General features: G+C 53.0%; 1 protein-coding gene across 3 annotated transcripts in view; it reads left to right on the forward strand.

Annotated features, from left to right (window-relative positions):
- The window catches only part of Acot7 (acyl-CoA thioesterase 7), an 88,434-nt gene that overhangs the window by 55,179 nt on the left and 20,600 nt on the right, over positions 1–12,655 (forward strand). For all 3 annotated transcript variants that reach the window (XM_051171283.1, XM_051171284.1, XM_051171285.1), the window contains exon 6: positions 827–913. In XM_051171283.1, the coding sequence (XP_051027240.1) occupies positions 827–913 (87 nt within the window). The remainder of the gene's footprint in view (positions 1–826; positions 914–12,655) is intronic.

Raw genomic sequence — 12,655 nt, forward strand, 5'->3', positions numbered from 1 at the left:
GTCTCAGGTGACAGCAGGAGACCGCAGGCTCTGGGTCAAGGCTACCTTCATGCTACCAATTCATTGCTGCTGAGAAATACTGTTCGAGGGCAGACGAGGACATGCGCCCCTGGGCCTGGACATGTGCCTGTTGTTTGGCTCAGCAGTGCCTTCAACAGCTAGGGCAGGAGTGGGCGCCTCTCACTGACGCCAGCATGGAACAAATGGATTATCTGTGGCTGAAGGCTTTTGGCAGGATGTGTGTGCACTCTGAGCTGGGTTACGCCTGTGGCTCTGACTGTACCTGCTGAGGAAAGAGCCTGCAGGAATGGCTTCTGCCCCAGGCACAGAACTTGTGTCCTCTGTTTTAAGTGAAGCCAGATGGTTCACGGCAGCACTGAGTGACTGGAGCTCCTGTTCTTGGAAGGTTTGCACAGACAGAGGCACGTATGGAGGAGGGGTGGTCAGAGGGTGATCAGCCCTGTCAGGCTGGGTTTTCTGGGCTGGTTCAGGAAGTACAGAAACACTGTCATTGCGTTCTGTGTTATTGGAAAGTTGGCTGGATGGTGACATCCCCGTGGACTGTCACAGATAACCTTGGAACCCTCCAGCCAACGGATATAATGACTGCGTGGTTAGGGCCTAGTGGGCACCACCGTCCCGGAGTGCACTGTGACTCAATGGTGGGGCTGCTCAGTACTGCCAGAGGCTCTTCAGAGAAACCTGTGCAAGTGACTGCAGGAAGACACATTCTGATGACAGAGTGCTGGCCAGTGGTGGCCTTGCCACTGTTGGGTTGTGGGGACCCATCTGTGCAACAACTGATCTCTCTTCCTTGCTTTTCTAGAGCCGAACACAGTGAGCTACAGCCAGTCCAGCCTGATCCACCTGGTGGGGCCCTCAGACTGCACCCTTCATGGCTTCGTGCACGGAGGTAGGGATACAGTTGCTCTGGCCCCTGCTCCATCCCTTGTCTGCCCTGAGCATCCCTGGGAGGTTGTTTTCCTGCCGTCTTCCCCTGCTTGCCCTCAGCAGCCCCCAGGAGGCCGTGCTGCTTACTGACCTAGTTTAGACTTTCATGTCTGCTGAAGTATAAATTTAAACGTTTAAGAGGTTGCATAAGAAATTACTGAACTGCCATTGGTGTCTGTTTTTGAAACTGGAAATGAAAGTTGGAAGGATGAGGACATCCCAGCAGAGGGTCACATAGAACCCAGGGACCTCAGAGCTGTGAGGCGTCGTGAGGAGGGCCTCGCAGAGCCCTGTCATCCACTGTCAGCTGCTGTTTAGCGGGGTTCGTCCAAATGGCCACCTGTACTGTCCTGAGTTACTGAAGATCTTGCTGCTCACAGCATGGGCTCAGTGGCCCTCGGCCCGTGGAGGACACTTTTACTTTAATAACGTACGAAAGTTTATTGTGACGTAAGAGAAATATAAGGAACATGTCAGTTGCACAAATGGATGTCGTCATTCTGGATGAGAGTAAAATAAACTATAGAAATGAGTTGAGAGGGTCTGAAGAAATGGCTCAGTGGTCGAGGGCACTGTCTGCTTTTCCAGAGGTCCTGAGTTCAATTCCAGAAACCACCTAGTGGCTCACAGCCACCTGTAATTTGATTTGATGCCCACTTCAGGCATGCAGGTGTGCATGCAGATAGAGCGCTCGTATACATATAAACAAACCAACCTTGTTCTAGTGAGGAGAGGTGGAGCAGTGGCTCAGGAGGCAAGCCTCGGCTGTGCAAGCATGAGGGGCTAGCTGGGCGTGGTGGCTCCTGACTTCAACCCAAAGCAGGTCAGCCCGGGCTACACAGCGAGTCCAGGACAGCCAGGGCTACACAGAGAAACCCTATATTGGAAAACCAACCAAACAAACAAACAAAAGCAACAACAATAACAAAAAAAGAAAGAAAGAAAAACTGTCAAAAACCAAAGGCAGTGAAGTGGTGCAGACGGCAGAAGAAGCTGGGAGGCGACATGTGGGTGTCAAGGTTTGGGCACATCTGGTCCTTACCTAGGGAGGCGGTTGCTTTTATGTAGCGCTCAGAACGCTAAGCTCCTGTTTGCTCTCAGTACAGAAGATGCTTGTTCATTTTTATCCCCGGCTCCCGTGGCTTCACTATACCTTTGTGTTGCTGTTTCTACTGGGAGTTCTTAAGGTTGAGGACCAGATTTCCTGTTTGCCTTGGAAGTAGAGCTCACACAGACAGAAAGCCACATAGCTTCAGGGCATCAGGTCCTGGGCCTGCCGGAGTCAGAATAGCCTCTGATTTGAAAGGGGTTTTTAAGCCCTGATTCTATTGTTAACCAATCCCCTCTTATGTGGTTTCATTTCAATTTTCTGATTGCTCGCCTCTGTCACTAAGTGCTGTCTGCTCTGCTCTTTTGATTACTTAGGTCCCACCCAGGGGAAGTTATTTCCACTTTATAGCAAGCAGGACTTTCCAGTCTTATGACAGTCTCTTTCCATTCTGAGAGCAGCTGTGTCCTTGTCAGTGTCCGCGATGACCTTACCTCTCGGGCCTCAGATTCCAGGTAGACAGCAGCCTCCCTCTCCGCCAAGCACAGCCACCCCAGCCCAGGCTTCTCCGAGACTCTCCAGCTCTCAAGAGTGAAGTGAAGGTGAAGAAGAGCTCTTGGAAAACCCTCGAGAGGACACACTTGCTTACAGAGGCAAGCCGTCCTTCAGGCCAGCCACTGCTTGCTTTTGGCTTGGTTTGTTTTTTGAGACAGGGTTTCTCTGTGTAGCCTTGGCTGTCCTGGAATTTTCTTTGTAGACCAGGCTGGCCTCGAACTCACAGAGACCCACCTCTGTCTGCCTCCTGAATGCTGGGATTAAAGGCGTGCACCACACCTGGCTGACGCGCTGTTTGTAATGTGTGTAGGAAGTATCTACAGAAGCTGTATTATGTTACTGCTTGTGTCTCAGGAGACCCGTGCATTGGGTTTACAAATATGCCTCCTAATTTTTTCAGACCCCAGCATCCTCTGTGTGCCTGTCAATTCACCAGAAGTGGGTTGTCAGCAGGGCTGTCCGCAGACTCTCTAAAATCACTTGAGTTGGTCTCAGTCAAACTGTAAGGCAGTAGATGCCAGTACATGAGGGACGGCGAGTCTGGACGGCTGTGGAGGTTTCCACAGTCCCTCCTTCTGTGCTACAGTGTTCTGCAGAGATGTTGGTTGAGTGACGAAGTTGCTGGCTGGGCTTGGCCCTGCTGGTGACAGGGTTGTGGAAAGTGCATTGGGAAGAGAGCCTTTGTGGCTGCAGAAGGTCATTTTCTTCCGCAGAGGGACACTGGTGTGGAAGCACACACCTAACTTTGGCTGCTGCCTTCTTCTGAACCCCAAGTGAAACCTTTCATGGCCCTTCCACTTCCTGGAAGTGCTGCTGTAACCCATTTCCTTGCTGCCCTTTACTGCTCCCCTCCTGATTGCATCATGGCTTTCTGGGGTGCTTGACATTTACTGGAATCAGATACAAGTGCAGGAGATTCTGAGGGGCCAGCCAGGAGCCCTGTTCATGTGGATCCGAGAGGAACTGCTATTTCCCACCTTCCAAGGCTCTAGGTTTTGTTTGTTTGTTTGTTTGTTTTGTTGATGATGCTTATTTCTTGAAGTTCATTATTTTGAACCTAAATTATGACAAAGTATTACTTCTTCTTGTCCCCTCCTTCCTCCCTTTCTCCCCCGCTTATAGCTACTTAAGGTACTGCAGCTGTGCCTCTGAACTCAGGTGCCCTGCTGTCCTAACGCATAAGGCCAGGCTGTGACTTCAGGGAAGGGTCACACCAGGAGGGCTGCAGTTGCCTTCTGGGTAAGGTGGTTACCGCAGCACTCAGGACTGCCCGGTGGCCTCTGGTCTGATCAGGCTCTGTGGGCATCCTTTGCCTCTCACCTGGGTTGGCTGCTGTCTCTTGGGACATTGGGATGTGGGTTTTCCTCCGATGCTTTTGGTGGGTTCCATCCTCCACGGGCTCCTGCAACAGGCAGCAGGTGCTGCACCAGGATGAAGATGTGCCGCTGGGTAAAAGCCCTAAATAGCAGTACCATTCACAGGGGATGGAGACAGCTTGGTAAACGTTTGTGAGGGCAGCCCCGCAGGTGGCCCTCGGGTGGTACATGATGCCTGACAGCACTCTAAAGAAAAGCTCATTTGCACACATATTCTCTGTTGGGGGGGATTGGGGGGAAATTTTTTTTTTTTAATTTTACATACCTGAAAATATGGACTGGTTAAGTGTGGCACTTTCCAGGAATCCTTCCCATGGGGCTTTGTTCTATGTCTTCAGTTTGCATGGTTTGAAGCAGGAAATGTGAGGGCAGGATTCTCTTACACGCGCACGCTGTGGCCCTGCCTCTGCTGTGTGCTGATGTGGTCCTCGCTGTTGGTTCAGGCCTCTGATCTGTTGGCTTCCCCTGCTCTTCATGTGACTCCACCATCCGCCCCGGGCACTGTGCTGCTACTTGATGTATGTTTGTGCTCACACTGGACAAGAGCTGCTTAAAGCTGTATCAGGCCTCACCAGCAGCCAGCAAGCTTAGGGGAGAAAATTGGCATTTCTCTCAGAACCCTTGGGGAGTAGGGCTTTACCACTGCTCCGGAGCTCCTTGTAGGACAGTGCCCACTGCAGGAAAACCCCTGTTGCACCTGCTGGGCTCTGACCCGCTGGGCATACTCAGAAAAGAAGGGGTTTGTGGCCAAGGTGGCTGTGACCTCCTTTTCCTGTCTGGGAGCCCTTCCCATACCTCTGTCTTACTAGGAGGAGGCACTCACTGTGGAGAGGCCTCTATCTCTCTGCCTCTTGGTCCAGTTGTGCTTGTTGTTAGCAGCCCTTTTCAGAGCCAAGCCATGCTCTTCCTGCTGAGCCACTGTCTAGCTCTTTTTTTTTTTTTTTTTTTTTTTTTTTTTTTTTTTGGGGTTTTTCGAGACAGGGTTTCTCTGTGTAGCCTTGGCCATCCTGGACTCATTTTGTAGACCAGGCTGGCCTCGAACTCACAGCGATCCGCCTGCCTCTGCCTCCCGAGTGCTGGGATTAAAGGCGTGCGCCACCACACCCGGCTCACTGTCTAGCTCTTGCCCTGAGATTCTGAAAGGCTCTGTCACTGCCCCTGCAGCCCTGAAGGCCTGTCTGTGCTCAGCATCTATTACTTACACGTGGGTGGGAGGGGGTGGCATGCACTCAGTAAATATCCTGTGCCCGTGGGGGGCAGAGAGCAACCTGTGGGAGCTGGGTCTCTCCTACTCTGTGAGTCCTAAGGATCACGTCATCAGGCTTGGTGGCTAGTGTATTTACCTGCAGGCCCATCTCACTGGCCCTGTTTATTTTTGAGATGAGATTTGCCACTTTGCTCAGCTGATCTTGAACTCCTGGGCTCGATGATCCTTCCACACTCGCAAGGTGTTGAACTACAGCTGTGTGCACTGTGCCCATCTCTGTTTCAGAAGGTTTACTTTTTGGGGGGTGGGGGGCTTTTTGAGACAGGGTTTCTCTGTTGCACAGAGTCCTGGCTGTCCTGGACTCTCCTTGTAGACCAGGCTGGTCTCGTGCCTCTGCCTCCTGAGTGCTGGGATTAAAGGTGTGTGCCACCACGCCTGGCCGAGTCTTTACTATTTATTAGGTTTTTGACTTGGGCACAGGGAGAGGATGTCTTAGACAGTTGAGCATTTGTCTGTTCAGAGGTGCATTTGTGCAATGTGATCATCTGATTTTTTTTACTGTAAAGAGAATTTTAAATACAAGTGCCCTGAAGTAGGTTCCATAAAACTTGAGCACCCTTGACAAGAACAGTGCTGCCTAAGACCAAACTTCCTCCCCCAGAAGAGCTGGGCCTGGAGAAGTCAAGCCTGGATGTCACATGTACTAGAAAGTGACAGAAAGGATTCGCTGCCCAACAGAGCTGAGAGAGCCAAGGATGTTCTTAGAGGAAAAGTGGGTGGCTTTGAGCCTGCGTGACTTAAAAAGAAAAATTAAAAATACCGAAGTGTCAGGCTCTGCCCACAGAGGAAGAGGAGGGTGGGCTGGCTGGGCGGCTTCCTTCCCGCCTCTGTCTTGGGCCTGTGGGTCCTTGTGTTCTCCCTAGATCCACACGCTGTTAGCATAGAAGGGGGGTGCCTGGGTTCATCCCACACCCCAGGCCATCCTGGTAGGTGCATGTCCCCAGCCCCTCTGAGAGCGGACCTCCTCTGCTGGGCTGGGCTGGCCCTCTGCTGTGACTCTGGGAACTACTGTGCTTCAAGCTGTCTGGCTCTGTACTTGGCTGATCCTGCTTCCACTGTCAGGCCAGGGTCCTGACCTGTATCCAACCTCAGATCACAGAGTGGGCATCAGTCAGGGTCAGGAGAGGGAGTGGCTAGTGACCAGCCTCTATGTGGCATCCTGTTCTGTGGGGCTGGTGGCCAGGGCACGATCAGCTTCCATCCTGTGCCATCTCAAGTCTTTGGCTCTGACTGTCTGTGGGAGTAGAGTGGAATTCTGGCATCCCAGGGTGGCTTCAGGGACTGTGGGCTTCCTCGGCTCTGCTGCTAGCTTGCTTTTGGGAAAGGGTCATGGTTAACAACTTTGAGGAGGCCTTTGTGCTGCACTTGTGACATGCACCAAGGACAGCGGTGGGGACAGCCTTCTCCCTAGCAAAGTGACCTGCCAGCCACACTTGTGGCTTCTCTGCCTTGTGCAATCAGAGATGCTGGTGCCAGCATGCTGCTCCTCCTCTCCTGCCTCTGACTAGACAGCAGCTCAAGCCAGTGGGCTTCTATAGTGCTAGCTGCTTCCCGCTCCTTTGCAAACCTCCTGACTGTTCCGTCACCTGCCCCTGCCCTTCCGGTCTCTGCTGTTCTGTACATCTCCCCACCTGCTTCGGGCCTCGGGGCCTCATCTTTGCCCTCTTTCTTGTACTGCCTCCTGCCCCTGAGCCCCAATCACCTGAGGCCAGCGGCCCCAGCTCCATTTTGCCCCTGGACTTTGCCTGTAGCTTTGTCACAGAGCAATGGCCCTTCCCAAAAGTCTCTGTCCTCAGCTTCTGGCCTGCATTTCTGCGGGTGACCCTGACTCAGATCCATCCCAGAAAGTCCCCATCTCTACTTTTGGCCCATTCTGCTGGCTGTACTTTCTCATCATGTTGAAATCTGAGCATATGTACCATAGTTCCTCATGGCCAGACCCTGGCCCTGCGCTGTCTCTTGTTGACTGCCCCACTTGTCCACACGCCTTCCCGACATTATCAGCCACCATCCTTGCAAACAGAAACCACACTCTGCTTGGTCATCCCTGTCTCTCTGAGTCCATCCCTGTCTGGCCAACTGGCCTGCCTGCCGCTTCTCCAGACTCAGTGTGCTGGTGTGTCAGGGTCCTGGAGAGTGCGAGTGCTGTCCCCACCTCCCTCTACCTCCCCTCTTCTCCCCCTCCCTCTGGCCCCCTCTTCTCCCCCTCCCTCTGCCCCCCTCTTCTCCCCCTCCCTCTGCCCCCTCTTCTCCCCTCCCTCTGCCCCCTCTTCTCCTCCTCCCTCTGCCCCCTCTTCTCCTCCTTCCTCTGCCCCCCTCTTCTCCCCTCCCTCTGCCCCCCTCTTCTCCTCCTCCCTCTGCCCCCCTCTTCTCCCCCTCCCTCCGCCCCCTCTTCTCCCCCTCCCTCTGCCCCTTCTTCTCCCCCTCCCTCCACCCCCTCTTCTCCCCCTCCCTCTGCCCCCTCTTCTCCCCCTCCCTCTGCCCCCTCTTCTCCCCCCCTCTGCCCCCCTCTTCTCCCCCTCTTCTCCCCCTCCCTCCACCCCTTCTTCTCCCCCTCCCTCTGCCCCCCTCTTCTCTCCTCCCTCCCCCCCCTCTTCTCACCCTCCCTCTGCCCCTCCCTCTGCCCCCCTCTTCTCACCCTCCCTCTGCCCCCTCTTCTTCCCCTCCCTCTGTCCCCCTCTTCTTCCCCTCCCTCTGCCCCTTCTTCTCCCCCTCCCTCCGTCCCCTCTTTTCTTCCTTCCTCTGCCCCCTCTTCTCCCCCTCTCTCTTCTCCCCCTTCCTCTGCCCCCTCTTCTCCCCCTCCCTCTGCCCCCTCTTCTTCCCCTCCCTCTGTCCCCCTCTTCTCCCCCTCCCTCTGCCCCCCTCTTCTCCCCCTCCCTCCGCCCCCTCTTCTCTTCCTCCCTCTGCCCCCCTCCCTCTGCCCCCTCTTCTCCCCCTCCCTCCGCCCCCTCTTCTCTTCCTCCCTCTGCCCCCTTCTTCTCCCCCTCCCTCTGCCCCCCTCTTTTCCCCCTCCCTCTGCCCCCCTCTTCTCCCCCTCCCTCTGCCCCCCCTTCCCCCTTCCCTCTGCCCCATTGCTGTCCATAGACTGCTGACTCCTTCACGTTCCCTGTTGGCCAGCACATGATTCCACTGCAGTCCCAAGCTGTGCACCCTCCTTTTGTCACCACATGAGCCAGCCTTTCTCCCTCTTTGGCTGTGGTGACCAGGCAGGTAGCCTCTATCACCTGTGCCCTGTCCACAGTGACCATGCCTTAATATGAACGGTGCTTACAGCAGCATGACTAGTAGCCTGTCTCTAACCCCTTGAAGGAGCCCGCCCTTTCATGGCTCCCGTGACAGTGGCCTACGCCTTCTAGAGCTGCATGTGGATTTATAGTGCTATTCTCTCTACGAAGTCCCCAAGGCATGGGGTAGCAAATGTGCCCTACTGCTGCTCCTCTGTTGTGCTCGTCTATTGAGCAGCAGTCAGCAGATTTATTTCTCTGTTTCCTGAGGCAGAGTGGCTACCCTTGTCACTTCTGTCTGGGACTCTGCCAATGCCTGCTTTTCAACATCCCACCACCACCCGGCCTTGTGTGTGTGTGTGTGTGTGTGTGTGTGTGTGTGTGTGTGTGTGTGTGTGTTTATATGTGTGTGCACAAATGTGTGTTTGTGCACACGCCTGTTTGTTTATGTGTGTGTGTGCGCTGTAGAGGACAACTTACTGGAGATGGTCTCTTCCGCCCATCCTGCGTCTACCCTAGCAGTGAGACCCTTTACCTGCTGAACTATGTCCGTCTGTTCCCTGAAGTTTTCGCTTCTGACATTTTGTTACTATCTTTAGAAATCTGTGGCCTGTGCACTCATTGCCAAAAATAGCCTCTATTAGCTGCCTTAATTAAGACTCTATGCCAGGAATTCCTTGATCCTGTCTCCAGTGCCCCAGGGCGACAGGACCCAGAAGAGCCAGGGCCATGTGGGAGCTCTCACTCACCTGCATCTCTTAATAAGCTCTTGTCTTCACCAAAGGGCAGGATATATAAAGGAAGATGAAGTTACTATCATTTGCTTAATATAGGAGGCTGGCACCCACACTCCGTCAGTTGGGATTAAATTTAGAAGTGGGACAACTGGGATCCCACCCACAGAGCAGGCAGCGCTGGCTGTGGCTTTGGCTGCTGGCTGCTGCTGTGGGTGTGTATGCAGCCTGACCCAGCCAGCCGGCAGGCCTTGGGAAAAGAAAATTAAGCCCCTATTTTTAACCCAGTCAGCATGTTGTCAATACTTAAGGAAAAATCAAAACAAAAATCTGTAAGCAGTTAAATGTTAAGATGCAAAAATCTCTCCACCACACAGTGTTTATCTCGTGTTGGTGGCAGCCAGCCCAATTCTTTTCCTGCCCACAGTTCCTGAAGTGAACGCAGTGCCCAACGACAGCAGATACTACAATTTCGTTGTCACCTTTTAAAATTGCCATGATGGATTGTGAAACTCGCCAAAGTTTTTCTTTGCTTTGTTTTGATGTTGGTGCCAGCCATGTCTGCATGGGAAGCCAGTGAGGAGGCTCTCCATGGACACCTGGGAGAGGACCTTGATGGCTGACTTAGCACTTGACAGTTGTGTGAAGAGGCCAGAAAGGGAGGGTGGGACAGTGGCCCCCACTGGAAGGAGGGCTGCAGCTCCTCTGGGGAGAAGCCCGTCTGGGCTGAGCTGACAGCAAAGCACCAGGAGTCAGGCAAACAGCCTGTCTGGTTTGGTACCGTTTGGTGCTCTCCACCACACACTGTTCCGTGGTGTTTTGTGATGAAGCCCTCCACAGACTGCGCTGAAGAGCTTGTGTGTGTTTTCAATAACTTGTGTGTAGCATTTGACACCCACCTGTCCTCATTTCTCTCTTTTTAATTCTTGTCATCCTCCTCCTTTGTCTCCTCCTCCTCCTCACTTTCTCACCACTGTATAAACAAGCAGGTCTCAGCTCAGGCCCCAGATAGCACAACTGCTGCTCACTGGGGAGGGAGAAGAAAGGCTATTTTTTATAGTGCAGGCATGTGGAAACCTGAGGCATCAGATTGTCCTAGGGCTGGAGTTAAAAGTGGTGTGAGTCCACTCGTGTGGGTGCTGGAAACCAAACTCCAGTCCTTGGCAAGAGCAGTTCATGGGCACTGAGCCGTCTCTCCAGCCCCTTGAACATCTATAATAAAACAAGTCTCCGTTGTTTGTGAGATCAGCTCCTTCAATGATGGTTTGTGCTTGTGAGCTCAGTAAGAGGGTAGTAGAGCAAGCGCAGTGCTGGCTGTGGGCATGAGGCCGCTCCCCTTCGCTCTGGTCACAGCTGTGCCAGTATAAACAGCGCAAGCCGTGGGTGCTAGGAAAGTGGAGCCGGTGACTGAGCACTGCAGGTGGCTCTTAGGCCTTTGAAGCTGGTTCCTGGGGTGGATTTGGGAGAAATTGGTTGAGGAGGCTAAGAGCAGAAGTTGGTGGGTGATTGTGGTGGAGCTCAGGAGACCATAGTGCTGGTAGAAATAGCCAAGTTCACCAAGTTCAGAAGGGACTTGGACGGAGGCCATTTGTGCCGGGTGCTAGCAAAGGGTGTCTGCATTTTGTTAGTGTCCTGAGATTTTGGGACCAATAGTGCCGACTGCTTTTAGTGAAGTTTATACTGAGAATTGAGAGCAAAAACACCAAAGTTTTGGGGTTTTTCTAAAGATTTATTTATTTATTATACAGTGTTCTGCCTACATGTGTGCCTGCAGGCCAGAAGAGAGCGTCAGATCTCATTGTAGATGGTTGTGAGCTACCATGTGGTTGCTGGGAATTAAACTCAGGACCTCTGGAAGAGCAGACAGTGCTCTTAATCTCCAGCCCTATTTGTTTGTTTATTAACTGTCAAGTTTGGATTGAAAGGGAGCACATTTAAAGTTGTGTGTGTCTGTATGTGTGTGTATGTGTTTATGTCTGTGTGTGTGTCTGTATATGTGTGTGTGTCTGTCTGTCTGTGTCTGTCTGGGGGCCTCCAGCCTCTGTTAGAGTTGACAGCAGACTGTGGCACTGTCTCCACATAGGTATGCGGAATTCACAGGTATGCCCACCTGTGGGCGTCCAGTCATACTCTGTCATGCATGTTCATGCACAGGGTTTAGGGGGTGATTTGGGAGCTGAGGCCATTCCAGGGACCAGGCATAGCATTGTACCCCAGGCTGCCCAGCTCCAGACCCTGTGCCCCGAGCCACTGTGGTGGGCTCCCATACTCACTCAACCCAGAACCCCATCTTTCCAATGCTGTGAGCATTAATTCATGGGCGACCCCTGTTGTGATTCTGATTCTTGGGCATCTCAGGCTAGAGATTTAATCTTACAGTCCCTGTCCTGCTGAGCCTGGCCTGCGCTGTGGAGGGGGATCAGGCAGGGCTGTAAGTGTCAGTGTCTGTACCAACTCCTCCTCCTTGCACAGGTCAATGGCGGTGTGGCCACTGCCCAGACTTGGAGTGCAGAGCTGCAGCCCCTCCCCTGCCTGCTTCTCCCCTGCCTGCCCCTCCCCTGCCTGCTTCTCCCCTGCCTGCCCCTCCCCTACCTGCCCCTCCCCTACCAACCCCTCCCCTGCACAGGAGGGAGAAAGCTGGTGCCAGTGCCGCTTGTCTTGTGCGTAGATCTGGGCTGCTTTGTGACTGTGTGCCCTGTTGTTGTTCTTGACCTCCTGTGGAGGCAGAGCAGGACCAGCGCCTGTGTGTGGCACTTTGGAGATGGTACCTGTAGCCAGCTCTCCCTGTTTCCTTCCCCCACTCCTCATCACAGTTAGCTGAACCTTTCCACTTCCCTGAAAAGTCCTGTTAGTAAAACTGTAATCTTCTGCTGGGCAGTGGTGGCCTATGCTGTAACCTTAGCAAGATGGCAGATCTCTGTGAGTTCGAAGCCAGCCTGGACTTAAGAGCCAGTGCCAGGACAGTCAGGGCTACACAGAGAAATCCTGTCGCAAAATGTAATTTTCTAAAACCAAGAGCACTAAACTGTAAAATAGGGGTTGTATTTGTTTTCTTTATTTTATATTTTGGTTTTTCGAGACAAGGTTTCTCTGTGTAGCCTTGGCTTTCCCAGACTTGCTTTGTAGACCAGGCTGGCCTCGAACTCACAGTGATCTGCCCGCCTCTGCCTCCCAAGTGCTTTAAATATATTTACTATGTATACAGTGCTCTGCCCGCATGTACACTTGCATGCCAGAAGAGGGCATCAGATCACATTATAGATGGCTGTGAGCCACCATGTCGTTGCTGGGCATTGAACTCAGGACCTTTGGAAGAACAGACAGTGCTCTTAACCTCTGAGCCATCTCCCCAGCCACTTTTTGTTTTTGTTTTTTTATGGTGGAATACCCAAATGAAAAAGTCAAGGAAGTGTTTGTGATCTTCGACACCTGGCCGTTCCTGTTCTTTGTTTACTGTCTGGAACCTCTGAGGGGCCACTGTAGGTGTCATGAGCTGGCAA

The sequence above is a fragment of the Acomys russatus genome, chromosome 29 (genome assembly GCF_903995435.1).
Source record: "Acomys russatus chromosome 29, mAcoRus1.1, whole genome shotgun sequence".
NCBI lineage: Eukaryota > Metazoa > Chordata > Mammalia > Rodentia > Muridae > Acomys > Acomys russatus.